General features: G+C 41.4%; 1 protein-coding gene across 7 annotated transcripts in view; it reads right to left on the bottom strand.

Annotated features, from left to right (window-relative positions):
* LOC149303264 (EH domain-binding protein 1-like) overlaps positions 1 to 12,725 on the bottom strand; it is a 174,448-nt gene extending 161,723 nt beyond the window's left edge. For all 7 annotated transcript variants that reach the window (XM_089481486.1, XM_089481485.1, XM_089481484.1 and 4 more), the window contains exon 1: positions 12,622 to 12,725. In XM_089481486.1, coding sequence (XP_089337612.1) covers positions 12,622 to 12,725 — 104 coding nt within the window. The remainder of the gene's footprint in view (positions 1 to 12,621) is intronic.
* Positions 12,726 to 13,809: the final 1,084 nt, after the last annotated feature.

A 13,809-nucleotide genomic window follows, 5' to 3' on the forward strand; every position in this document is an offset into this window, starting at 1 on the left:
TGGCTGTGACACTCATCTAACTGTAAGTATAAAATTAATATTTGGGCTGCTGAAAGTTAGGGGAGGTGGGAGTTATTTTGGGGCAGTTATGGTTAATGGGGTGTTTAGGGTTAATTTAGTGGCAGTTATGGTTAATGGGGTGTTTAGGGTTAATTTAGGGACAGTTATGGTTAATAGGGTGTTTAGGGTTAATTTAGGGGCAGCTATGGTTAATGGTGTGTTTAGGGTTAATTTAGGAGCAGCTGTGGTTAATGGGGTGTTTGGAGTTAATTTGAGGCAGTTTTGGTTAATGGTATGTTTAGGGTTAATTTAGGGGCTGTTGTGGTTCATGGGGTCTTTAGGGTTAATTTAGGGGATGCTGTGGTTGATGGGGTCTTTAGGGTTAATTTAGGGGCAGTTATGGTTAATGGGGTGTTTAGGGTTAATTTAATGATGAGGACTGAGGGTTAATTTTATTAATTAAAGTTAACTTAAGGTGCAGTTAGAGATAAAGGGGGGCAAACTAAGGGGAATCTAAATCCTGGGGGCAGTGAAGATTAACCCAGTACTTATTTATAAAAGTATGGTCTGTGACTCTGAGGGGACTATGAGATATCTGGGGGGGTATAAGGCATATCTGGGGAGGATGGAGTGACATATCTGGGGGTATAAGGCATATAGGGTATATAAGGCATATGTGGGGAGGGCAGTGTGGCATGTCTGGGGAGGACAGAGTGGTGTATCAGGGTGTATAAGGCAGATCTGGGGCCACAGTGGCATATCTGGGGGTAGAGTGGAGTGGCATATGTGGGGAGGGGCAGCGTGGCATGTCTAGGGAGGATGGAGTGGTGTATCGGGGTATAAGGTGTATCAGGCACAGTGGCATATGTGGGAGGCAGCGTGGAGTGGCATGTGGGAGGCAGCGTGGGAGGCAGCGTGGAGTGGCATATGTGGGAGGCAGCGTGGAGTGGGAGGCAGAGTGGAGTGGCATATGTGGGAGGCAGAGTGGAGTGGCATATGTGGGAGGCAGAGTGGAGCGGCATATGTGGGAGGCAGCGTGGCATGTCTGGGAGGCAGCGTGGCAAGCCTGGGCTCAAACGTGCATAAATTGGGGGGGGCTGGTTGCGAAATAAAGGCAAGAAATGCATTTTATCAAAGTTTTTTTATTATGCTGTTTGTATTTAATATAATTTGTTTATTAAATTATTTTAAATAAATGAAAAATTTACATTCATTTTTTTTATCCGATTAATCGAAAAAATAATCGGCCAACTAATCGATTATGAAAATAATCGTTAGTTGCAGCCCTACACCAAAATGAAAATTCTGGACCAAAACATTCACAGTTCACTTAGCCAAAAACAAAAATGACCCCCCACCTTTATAAATAATAATAAAATATTAAAACATTTTTAATAAAAGTAGGAAACACACCACAATTGGACAAAAAAAATAGCAATATGACTTGGCATGATAGGAGTGTGATTGCTAACAGCAATCACACTCCTATCATACCCAGGCAACCAGTAAATGCTGGTACCTAGGCAATCACAGTCCCATCATGCCTAGGTTCCAGCACTTACACATCCATGCTATCACACACACACTCATTCATTCATATACTCATTCATTCACAGATTAATTCCCTCAAAATCACGCATACTCATTCAAACACCCTCCCCACCCCCTTACCTGCACTGCAGCTCCTCCATGCCGCTCACAGACTTCAGCAGAGGGTGCGGCCTCCCTCTGCGTTCTCTGGTACTGCACAGAGGAAGCAGGACTGGAGCAGAGTCATGTGATGTCACGTGAACTCTGCTAGGTTCCGCTTCCTCTATGCAGTACAGAAGACCCTCAAACAGGTAAGTAGCAGGACTCGAGGTGCGGCCCGCGTAAGATAGGTTGCCCGCACCTCGGGCCGCATGTTGGACGCCCCTGACTTAGAGGCAGGAAACGGCTCCCATTAAGATCAGCAGCTTTCCCTTATCCTGCAACGGAGCTGAGGGGAGTATACCATGTGCTGTACAGCAACAAGCTGGGGTGGGAAAGGGGCAAATGCAGCTACACTATGACCAAAAGTATTGGGACAGACCTCCTAATTACTGAGTTTAGGTGTTTCAACCGCACTCATTGCTAACAAATGTATAAAATGAAGCACATAGGCACCTGTCTCCATAGACAAACATTGGCAGTAGAACGGGTCGTACAGAAGAACTCAGTGGCATTAAACGTGGCACTGCCATAGGATGTCACAAGTCAGTTTGTGTCCTGCTAGCTCTACCCTGCTCTGATAGTGAAAGATGATTTTACCATGTAAACAAATAAAAAAAAAAAAAGATGTAGAGTCAAACTTTTAGAACCTCAGAGGTCTTTTCTTCTTCATCTAAAGGATGAAGAAAACGTGAACTACGCTTTTACTGGCATGCAGCAGTCAAAATAGTAAAAAGATCAGCACCTGGTATGTCTGTCCAAATCCATCAACATAAATTCCGAGAAACCACAAAGTAACTAAAGAACCATTGTCAATTCTGATTATGGGATTAGGACTTTCAGGGATAACTGACAACATATTACAAAATAACTCCTTCTCAGACGGCTGAGGCTGCAGTTCATTTTTTTAGGATTTTTAGTTCACTGCCGTCACGGTCTTCGTAGGGCTCAGTGATACATCTCAGACATGCATGCGGAGGGTAGGAGATTATTGACATAGTTCAAAAACATCCACAGCAAAGCACTTTGAACAGATAAAGCTAAATGATCTACACACTGATGAAGCCGAACCACATGCACTCAAAAATCCCCACCGCAATCCCAAAATACAATGTATAGAACAGCTGAGTAGTGTGAACCTCTACGCCACCGGTACAGAGCCATAAACTAATAATCTAAATTGGAACGATCATCAGCCCAGCCTTTAGCTGGCTTCATTCAATTATTTCATCTTCCAATAGCTCGTCCGATTTATTATTCTGCCATCTTATCCTATTACTATGGCCAAGGAAGGACAGCGAGTTCTGAGGCACGTCTCAATATGTAAAATGAAAAATAAAAACTGCATTAGAGCCACATGGAATTTACCATTGTCAGCCCTGTAAAAATTTTCATAATAAGAGACAGAATTTTTCCATATCTTATTCCAGCATTTGCTAGGAAATTAAATCCTGACCACTTGCCAAGCCAGAGTACAGCATGCAGAACAGACTGATAACCTTTCATGGATCCCACCCAAGATACGTTCTGTTCTGGAAGAAAATCTAATTTACAAGATAATATTTTGGCTGGATTGAGTTAAAATATTTACAAGTTCAAAGAGTTTTGAAATTCTTTCTCTAAAAAAAAAAAAAAAATTTAAAAAACATTTAAAAGAATTTGTAGTTTATCAGTTTACTAAACAGCCATTGGCAACGACAGTACATACGCTGTACCAGAATAAACCAAATTCAGAAAACAGAAAGCAAGAAAATCACACGGGATAGGTTCTCGCCAGACGCTTTGCATGCTCCCAGCATCCTGAATGCTCCTAAACGATAAAGTGGTTGAAGCGGAATTACCTTTTGCCAAAGCGATTGAGGTTAATACAGCGAGTGAATCTAAATACAGATAGGATAGGCATAAGGCTTTTCTGGAGAAGGACAAGGTAGAACCAAGTTCTGAGGTCTTGATGTAGATGGTCAAAAGAATAGTAAACCTAAAAAGGGAACAGTAAGGTTGCAAAAAACTTTGTTCTTACAAATTTGTTTCTGAGCACTTAAGGTTTTTCACATTTGATATATATAAAAAAAATTATGAGTACATTTTAATTAATCTATAACACGCAGAATATGCATCATACTAAGAGACAGGGGCGGGCCCAGAATCTACATTAAACGACCGTGCGGCAGCCCACTGAAGTGGCCAAGTTGGCCGCGCCAGGGCAGTCTTTAATGAAGGGATAAAGCCTGCAGCACCCGCAGTGGGCCGGGCAGTCCGGGGCCGACACACCGAGATGCAATTGCAAGTTTTAAAGCGGCCGTAAGACACACCTCCATGCCGCCCCAGTGCATCAGTGAGGCTCTTTGTCCCGCCCCTTTGAAGACATGACGTGCCACCCAAGGGGGCGGAGTCACAGAACAGTTCCTCGTGACGGGGAGAAGAGCATGTCGGAGGAGAGCTGTCAGCAGGGAAGCAAAAAAAGTATTAAAACAAAAAAGGGGGTATAAGTACACAATAGGGTGGTTGGGGCATCACATAAAGCAGTACACAAAGGGGGGTGGGTGGCTGGGGACATCACATCAATCAAAACACAAGGGTGTTGGGGCATAAATGCACATGTGTGCAGGGGGGGGAATACATTAAAACCAAAGGGGGGGACCCGTCCTGGTGTGTGCCTGGATGTCTGTGTGACAGAGCCTGTATTGGTGTGTGTGTGTGTGTGTGTTTGGGTGTCGCTGTGGCACAGCCTGTCCTGGTGTGTGTTTGGCCATCTGTTTCCTGGCACTTCATCTTTACTTATGCAGAGTTAAAATGCCCTCCTGAATTTGTAGTCACTTCAGAGGACAAAACTTTCTAGCCCAGAAATCAGTGAGAGGAAAAGTAAAGTTTCAATCTGCATATTTTATTAAAAAAGGATTAGGGATACTAAATTGTAGCTTCAGGCATCACATGTATGATTACTTTTTTTAGTGTACTGATTACTCCCAATCCCATCACATTACATCAATATCCATTAGAAAAATCAGGAAAAGATGGGCATGGATGGTGGGCTGATTCGGTAGTGCAACAGTCCACTTGACTAGACTTGCCCCCCAGGCCTTAAACTGCCAGCCCTCCCCTGCTAAGAGAAATAATGACCCCTTAGATAATAATAACATTTATCCATAGCTACAATATTTATTATAACCTCTGTTATGTGCACATTTGCACAGGCGGCCCAGAGACCCATTTGTTTTATAGTAAAAGAATACAGAAGAACTTTCCAAGAGAAATGCTGGACAGCGTGTTCCATGAGCCAAGCTAGGACCACTTTCAGCATGAGGATGAGCTCAGTTCTGACTCACACGCCGCCGCCGCCGCCGCCACCGCCACCACCACCACCACCACTCAAGCCAACGTCTACTCATCCAGCTACAAAATATCACAAACATTTATAACCAGCACCTCCCTTATTGTAACCTCAGCCCTCTCTTCACTAGATATTGAATGAATGTAAAACAAAAGGAATAAAATAAATTCTAAAGGTCTACATTTTATTTTTTTAGAGAAGGGCCCCAGAATAACCAGATGAAATAGATACTGAGCTAATAAACATAATTCAAAATGTAATTGCTGTCCTGCCATGAGATTAAAGAGTACATGTGATACAGCACAATAAACAAGTACAAATCAGTATGTCTATCACATGCTCCTATGATTAAGGATTGTAAGGATTATATTACATACAGAATGCTCAGATGATCCTTGCACTCTGCTGTGTTTTTGTTGCTTGCCTGAATTTAGTCAATACACTGTTTGCTCATGAAACTCCTCCTGAGCTCAGCACAGTTATAACTGAATAGGGACCAGGGACTGGTACTACGCCAAAGTGTAGCTCAGCACTACAGCAGCTGCAAATTCCTATCAAGAACAGTCGGATTTAACAGGCACCCATGACATGAATGGGAACCAACATCTCACTCTACAGGCTCCCCATAAAATTGCCTATGGCTTTACAATGGGATGACAGGGCAAGAGAGTTGTGGTTTAAACTTCTTCTCATCCATTGAATTATGCATTATTCGGGGCCTGCTAACACTTTCTAGTTGGGAGAAATTTGCCATTGTTGTCTCTTCATGATAAATAGGGAAGACATTCTCCTGCCAACTATCCCTTTAGTGAGTAAACTATACAGTGTCCATACAAGGCCTTTGGAAGTCATAGGAGCCTCTATAGAGCATTTGGTGAAATGTTCCTCAAAAATACTGGAGGTGCCAGAGAAAGACGGCAGCCATAAGACAAATAAAAATATACTAGTTCTAGAATGCAGAGATACTGCTGGACGTGTGTATATGTGTATTATATATATATATATATATATATATATACACACACACACACACAGATTTTGGAACGTTCCCACACTTATCGTGACTGTCTTTATCTTTAATATAAGCTGGGCTGTAATAATTCCCAACAGAAAAAAAATCAGAGGGTTGGAAAATTATCAATATGGTGTCTATGGGTTTTTCAAGAGAAGAAAGATATACAGAAAGACTTCCGGCTCTCCGTGACACAGGAAGCAGAAGCATGGATAATGAATAATGATAATGGATAATGAAGCCCCTACACTAAAGCATCAAGAACTTTCAATAAAGACATACACAAAATGACATGACAATTCAAGACGGGAGAAATCAAGCACACATTAATCCCTCTTTAAACAATTGTACTTTTCTACCCTTAAATCATCTCTCCCATCTGTGACTAATAGGGCTATCTACACCCTACAATAAAGAAAAATTACAAACTCTTCAAAGTAAATTGTAACCATAACGGATGGGAAAACCTGCCTTGAAAGGAAAGTATGACACATAGACATTAAAACACATAGAATTAATTATACAAAGCCATGCAGCATCAACAGTTATAATGACTGTACTAAATATCATAAATGGCAATAAGGATGACTCAGACCAGGACACACAGGTTTACGGGAGATAATCTTCCATTCGCTTTAGGTACTGGGGTGGGTTTAGGGGAAGCAATCTTTGTCTCTTAATGTGCTGTTTGACTGTAACCCACATGACTCTTACCCACCACATCTACTTATATTCATATTCTATTTGTTGGGTCTATTGTGCCAAAAGGTATCTAGGGCAGAGGGTGTAAGGTGATTGCAGACTATATGCTGTCTGATTTCTACTTATAAAATTTATCTTAAACAAGTTATACCTTGCAGATCCTAAACTAGGAAATTCATGAGGATCACTATAGGGTTGAAGCAGAGTCTCCAGGTGAAGCTCTACTGTCCATGGTCTCCATCATGTCCATTCTCTGCCCACTCCCTGGCACTCCCCACTCCCTACCTCCACAGGAAAGGAGAGCTCTGGATAGCCTACCCTGGGAAGCCTGCAGCTATTTTCATTAGAATGAGTTGACTTATGCATGCGTACCCATCAACAAACCAAAAACCAGTAAAAGTACCTGAAAAAATAATCCACAACACAGCAATATCGGTTTAAAAAGGAGATACATGGCTTACATGTCTGGAGTGAAGAACAAAATTCCACATTAACAATAAATCCAATTATCAGATCAAGGTCTCAGGGCATCTGTGTCAGATAATAACACTTCTAGATTTAAGAGGAGAGTCACAAGTTTCTAAAAATAATAATAATGAGAGTCATAATCTTTCAAGAGGAGTCAAAACATTTGTACTTTTATTTTTCAAAGTTAAACATGGATCGCTTTTCAACTACAGGGACTGCTCCTCTAGCTCCATGTCTCACCTTTACACTGAAGACCACCTTTCAGCACACCAATTGTGTCAATTAGATGAATTAAATTAATATATCAAGCAGAGAGATTTCATATTAAAACAAGAATTAAACGTATACATATGTATGATATGTGCTGTGTCAGGGCTGGGCCAGTCCCAGTCAGGTAGCCATGGCTGCTGTAATATACCGGTGGCACATACCTATTTCTACTGCATTATAATCATGTATATGGCTAGATGGCTTCTCAAGAAAAATAAGCTGGCTCGGACTTCACCTATCCCCACGCGTAATAACATTTTTACAAGAAGACTGTTTCAATAAGAACAAGCTCCACCACAACTAGTAATAAAAGAAAACGATGAAGGCACACGTCTGCCGCAAGAATATCCATTAGTAGGACCTGCTCTGCATCCGGAGGTGGAAAACGCCTGTTTTGGATGTTCTGTAGGAGCACTCCTTTTCCGATACTAGATATTTCGGTATTAAAGAATTTGGTAGACACGTCGATGTGTCCGTTATGTATTTGTGTGAAAACTAGAGCCTCCAAAATAAATAAATAAAAAAATCATCATGATTGAAGCTTATTGAAGGAAACTGAAACAAAGACATGCAAATAACCTGTAGACTTGCACCTGTTCTTTATATGCTGTTTCACTTAAATCTGTTGTTTTATTTCCTTTTAGGGTTTAACCATTTGGGTGCCAGTCATGCAGGAGGTACGCAATTGGCAAGGTGGACCTCAGGAGCTGACCATGTATCTCTTGGTGGCACTCTATGGTCTCACAAAGTAACAGTTTGTGTATCACAGGGCAGGCTGTCAAATAGTTCCCGAGTTAGTGTTTGTATTGTTGTCACCCAAAAACAATAGCAAAACTACAAATATTGTCCTGGACCCAAAAGGAAAAATCTGTTTCAATCCCCAAAAATTTAGTGACTAGACTCCAGATTGTCCTAATTCAGGACAGTGTCAAAAACAGGACCCTTGGGAGGAAGGCACCTCATGAGCACCCTATGCATTTATACCTCAACTCTTGGAACATATAAATAAAACAAGAAGACTTTAAAACTATCTTTTGAGCTAAATATTTTGCGTAACACTGGGCCATGCCAGTGAAGTTAACATAAAAGCTCTAGGGGCAGGTGAATTATGAGTTTAACTGTTTTCAATGAGTAACATAATTCCAGTTACCTAGGGAAGAAAAACAAAACTAATATATATATATATATATATATATATATATATATATATATATATATATATATATATATATATACACACTGGACGCTTTTGGGTATCCATCAGTAAACCATATTCTCTAGCGCACAGACCATGAATTATAAGGTATTGTCCGCTGAGTCTATGATGCCGCTGATGACCACTTCCATTAAAACTGTGACTCAGAGCGAGTGGAAATGAGACAAATTAACACCGGGGTGAAAAATATACAATAATACAGCTCATCGGGTCAATGAAAACCCGAGACTTTTTAAGGATATAAATTGGAACGTTTATTAAACCTTAATGGGGAACACACCTTTTAGCACAACTAAAGACATATATTGACTGCCTACATACTGCAGTACTTAGTTTGTCAATAATTGCAATCATTATGGGGATATTCACTATAAAAATTCACTTAAGGGAAGGTGAGATATGTAGCTGCATGTGTCAGAGACAGAATTAACTAACTAATCAATTTCCAGTCGAAGTCAGCTCCCTCCTCATTACCTTACATACAAAGGATGCCTAAAAACCCACCAGTAACTTCACAGGGGAGAGATAATAGGGTTTTAAAAATCATGCATATTCTTACAACATAAAATTCAGATAATACATTAATTCAATATAAATATTATTTTAATCTGTAAACACCACTGAATAGGTGCAAAGCTCTGATACAGATAATAAAGATGTCTGGAGGATCGTGGAGTTGCTCTACTGGAAACCAATGCTAACATTTCTATGTCTGCGCTCAACTAATCCACACACACAACAGAAAAAGATAGAAAACTCTTCAAATTTCTCATATCTAAGCTTACAACCTCACAGATAACTGTTGAAAAGCAGGGTAGATTAAAATCGATCGGGGGGGGGGCGATTATTTATTTTCTATTTAAATCAAGTTTACTTTTGGGTGAAAATTCATCTATTTAAAGATACAGATCAGCATGCAGATTATGTTGTTTCGTTTTGAAGATATTTTGTTTAACCACTTCAGTTGATAAACATTGGCCTTTTAACAAATACAGGGATATGCATGCTATATAATGTTTTTGTTTTAATTTAAATAAAAGAATTTAAGTACGAGTGATTAATCTATTAAACTAAAGTCAGTTCTGATGTAGCTGTTTTACTAATCTGGCATGTTATTACTGGAAATATAAAATCCTCATCTGGCTGCAAATATTAAACATGATAAACTTTAGATTCACAGTTCACAGAAGGGTTACTAGTAAATTACATGGATGAAATACCATCATCAGGTTAGACAATGATTCACTAATACAGGTTTGACACATACTCGATACTCACGATTCCCAGAGTTCTGCTGGAGAGAAACACAGGAATAACTCACAAGGACATCACCACTCGCTCTATTTCAGCAAGTTACCATAAAGTTGAAGAGTCGCACATCTAACAGAGAGGACAATGCTTCTATGTAACATGCCACGGGCCGAGGAACCTTGGTGAGTTTCCTCCAAGAAAAGAACGGATCTGTCCCTGTCTCCTCAAGGCTATTCTTGGATTAACTTCTTCCCTTAGAACATATAGCCTGAATACATTATGTTAGTAGAGGTCCAGCACACAAACACAGAGGAAAAGGACTAGTAGCTGGAAAGCACAAGTTGCTAAGGTTTCCACTAATAAATACATTCTAAATAGACTTGTCTCGGTGAGTAGACATGACAATTAGTCTCCCTAAATAATATGTTTGTGAGATGGTTACAGTCTGATTGGAAAATACATTTCTGAAGCAGCCCTTGAACCCTTTGGAAGTTCCCCTGAAGGTAGACATACCACAGACTCGATAAAGCACGGCCTACAGCACTATCTACCAGAAAGTATCCTTATGCACTAGAATGGTACATGAGCATAAAAAGCATCGGACACAGATTCATCACTCAACAAAAATGAACGAGTTATCAGAACAAATAGGCGTCAGACAACAAGCTAGAAAAGAACCCAAGGTCAATCTCCTTGTTATCTACTTCCCATCCTGATAATAATTGTGGGCAAGCGTGAGAAAACAGTCTAATGCTGTAACTTTTCAAAAACAAAACAAAAAACATAATAAAATTATTTAATACAAACAGCTCTTTTAAACTTGCACAAAGCAGTCATCCTTTTTATTTTCTATCGTACTCGCTTTATGCTGTTACAGAACAAGAAACATGAGAAAACGACGTCTTCAGCATGTGCATAAATTAACCCAATGCATGGGCAACAAGGAAAGTATCGCATGCAGTGCTCCAAACAGTGGGAGAGACGTGCATATAACTAAAAGCATGGAACGAGTCTCTTTAGGACAAGATGCTCCATTAAGCTAAAATTAAGTGGAATAAGGGCATTGTCACATAATCCAGGAAGGTCAAAGCTCTGGTGTACATGAGCCTGAGCAGCTCCCTCTTACGACGTGCCTTAATGTTCATAGAAGTGCTTTACATGTTTGACAGCTAGCTGATCAACAGCATATTGGGGAACGCAACCTCATTTCAGCAGAATATTCCCATTAGTATTTATATTTGTTTACACACACACACAAATCAAGACGCATATACATAGTCCAGTAACATAACGCACGGCACCAGCCTTTACTCCACTGCATTTTACAATAATGCCAAATTTACGGAATCCTCCAACCTTCAAAAACCCATCGACAAGCCAGGACACAGACCGGCCGCCCAGCAACGCCTGCACTACTGCAGCGCTAATGTTTGGTTTTTTTTGTTTGTTTTTTACATTTTTGTATATCTTTTTTGGCACTAAACTGAGATCAATGTTGTTTGGGGATGATGGCCAAAAGCAAATTGCAGCATTGCCTATAGTGCAGTTATTAAGGCAACTAAGGTGAACAAATTATAGACACACATTACGGTTAATGGATCTTAGTGAATGAGCGGTCAGCATCTCCTATTCGCCAAGAGCAGCAAATACCCGGCTTTATAGCAACTAGAAAGAGCACCATCAACCCATTCACTGGCAAAGGAAACACAAGCCGCGGATTATAACCAATAACAAATGAAAACTGTATGTTGGTGATCAGGCATGACTACAGGGAGGATGGCTGAGAGTGAAAGGAGTAACAGACAGAGAGCAGCTTGACATGGTTCTCAGCCTCATTAAATGCCATTACACAATGTACAGAACATCAATATGCGTGGCAGGTCTGAAAAAGAAAACACCCAACAACACTGACACTTGTCCCGTTTTAAGAATCCTTCCCACTGAGACGCTTTATACAATGAAGCAGGTGTGCGAGCGCAATCACACTTATCCCGTACTGTCAAAACAGCACATTTTGCAAACAAAGACTGTTTCAGCACTAACCTTTAGCGAAATACCAACAAGATAGTATTCTGTGACAGATGTGATGGGGGTCGCTCTCAAAGAACTCATTAACGGCATTATCAGCGACCGGACAGAGTCATGATTCATGTAATTTAGACGGCCATGTTTCAGCATAACAAGAAATATTAGAATATGTTACAAAGAACATACAGTTTGCTGACATGAATGTTCATACAAACACGCTTATACCAGGATGTCTCTAAACGCCAGATGTTTTAGTATTTGTCTGCTACGCTATGTCCCAACATATAAAATCACACGGAATTATTATCCGCCATAACCAGGGAAATTAGAAAATTTATAACAGACAGATTGTACGTGCCGTTACCACTCTTTGATCTATCTCGCCCACAACTAAAAGGGTTAATTCTATTGAGGAATTTTATGAGATACACTCATTTCCCAGTACGGTATCGCTTATACCGCATCATCCGTTGTGTTTACTAATACATCCATTATCAGGCCTGGAAAGCAGTAGCCTTTCGGCTGTCACACATAAAAAAAGCTAAATTAGCTGAAGTATCCCTATCACCCTCAGCCACACAAGACTGAAGTATAACATGAGCTATGCCGCCACACAGCTCCGCCGAAAAGAGATCGGCAGAAGGAGGAACTGACCATTTTTTGGTGCATTCCACCATGAGTTCCTGGTACGATGCCACAAACTGGAACTTGGAGGCATGTTTTCCCACACGCTGCAGCCTTTTCCACACCGAAGCCATGATCCAGGAAGAACCCCGGGCAGATGGGATGGAAAGATGCCTTCTCCGTATACTCCAGAAGCTTACAAGAGCGTGAGCGCTGAAGGGCACAGGTTGTCAAACACGGGCTGTTGGCCAGCAGCGTTCAGCAGACAGAAAGACAGATCCCACTTGAGAAGGCAGCCGGCCAGCTCAGGAGTCTCCTGCATGGCTGAGTGAAAGGAAGTCCCTGGTGCACGGAACGTCAGCCCTCCTCCCAGGCCAAATGACGTGGAATCTCGATAGCTGTAACGGGTAGAGACAAAGGAGGCAGAACGGGGAGAGAAGAGTTAATATTTGACATCACGCAGCAATTGAATTTTCATTTCAGATCCAGTATGTAAGGGTTAATACAGACAGGTTATCTCCTGCACTTACACAGCCCCCCCCCCCATTACACAAGAATCAGTGACTGCTTACACTGTAAAAACGGTTATGCTGGAAAGGCAATGAATGCACGCTTGTTAGAGGGGTGACATCTGCACTGGGGGAGGTGAGGGACCCCAAGAGCTCCAGGCCCCCCCTGCCTTCACTGACACTGCATGTGATGGTATGAAGCTGGGAGGTCACCTGGCATGTTAGCTGCACCTAGCCCAGGAAACCAAGCCCCACCATAAGCTCATCACAGCCATCAGTACACACTATTCATTATCCCTCCCCAGCCAAACCTAACAGCATCACAACACCGACACAAGCTGATGAATGCAAACGGGAAACGTATTAAAACATGTCCCCACTGCGAGGATTTCCACGCAAGCAATCACCTGGTAACCAAAACGAAAATTAAAAGAACAACCAATTAATTTAACCCTTTGGCTGGCATATGTACAGAGAGCGAAACACTTAGGGGCACAAACAGTTAACCCCTAAAAGGCACAGTCCCAATAGGCGTTTGACGGGAATGCCTTTGCCAATAAAACGTCCACATAGTAAAGGGAAGGCGGGGGACAGAATTCCGAAACGATCGGTACGGTAGAAAAACACGAGCCTGCAGTGCAATATTTCCTGCTTACCTCTCCTGTCCACTGGGGCATTTAATCCTTGGCGGCAGCAACACCCGCGGCGG

This window comes from Sceloporus occidentalis, unplaced genomic scaffold (assembly GCF_023333645.1).
Source record: "Sceloporus occidentalis isolate IW3139 unplaced genomic scaffold, rSceOcc1.0.p SCAF_15, whole genome shotgun sequence".
NCBI classification, from domain to species: domain Eukaryota; kingdom Metazoa; phylum Chordata; class Lepidosauria; order Squamata; family Phrynosomatidae; genus Sceloporus; species Sceloporus occidentalis.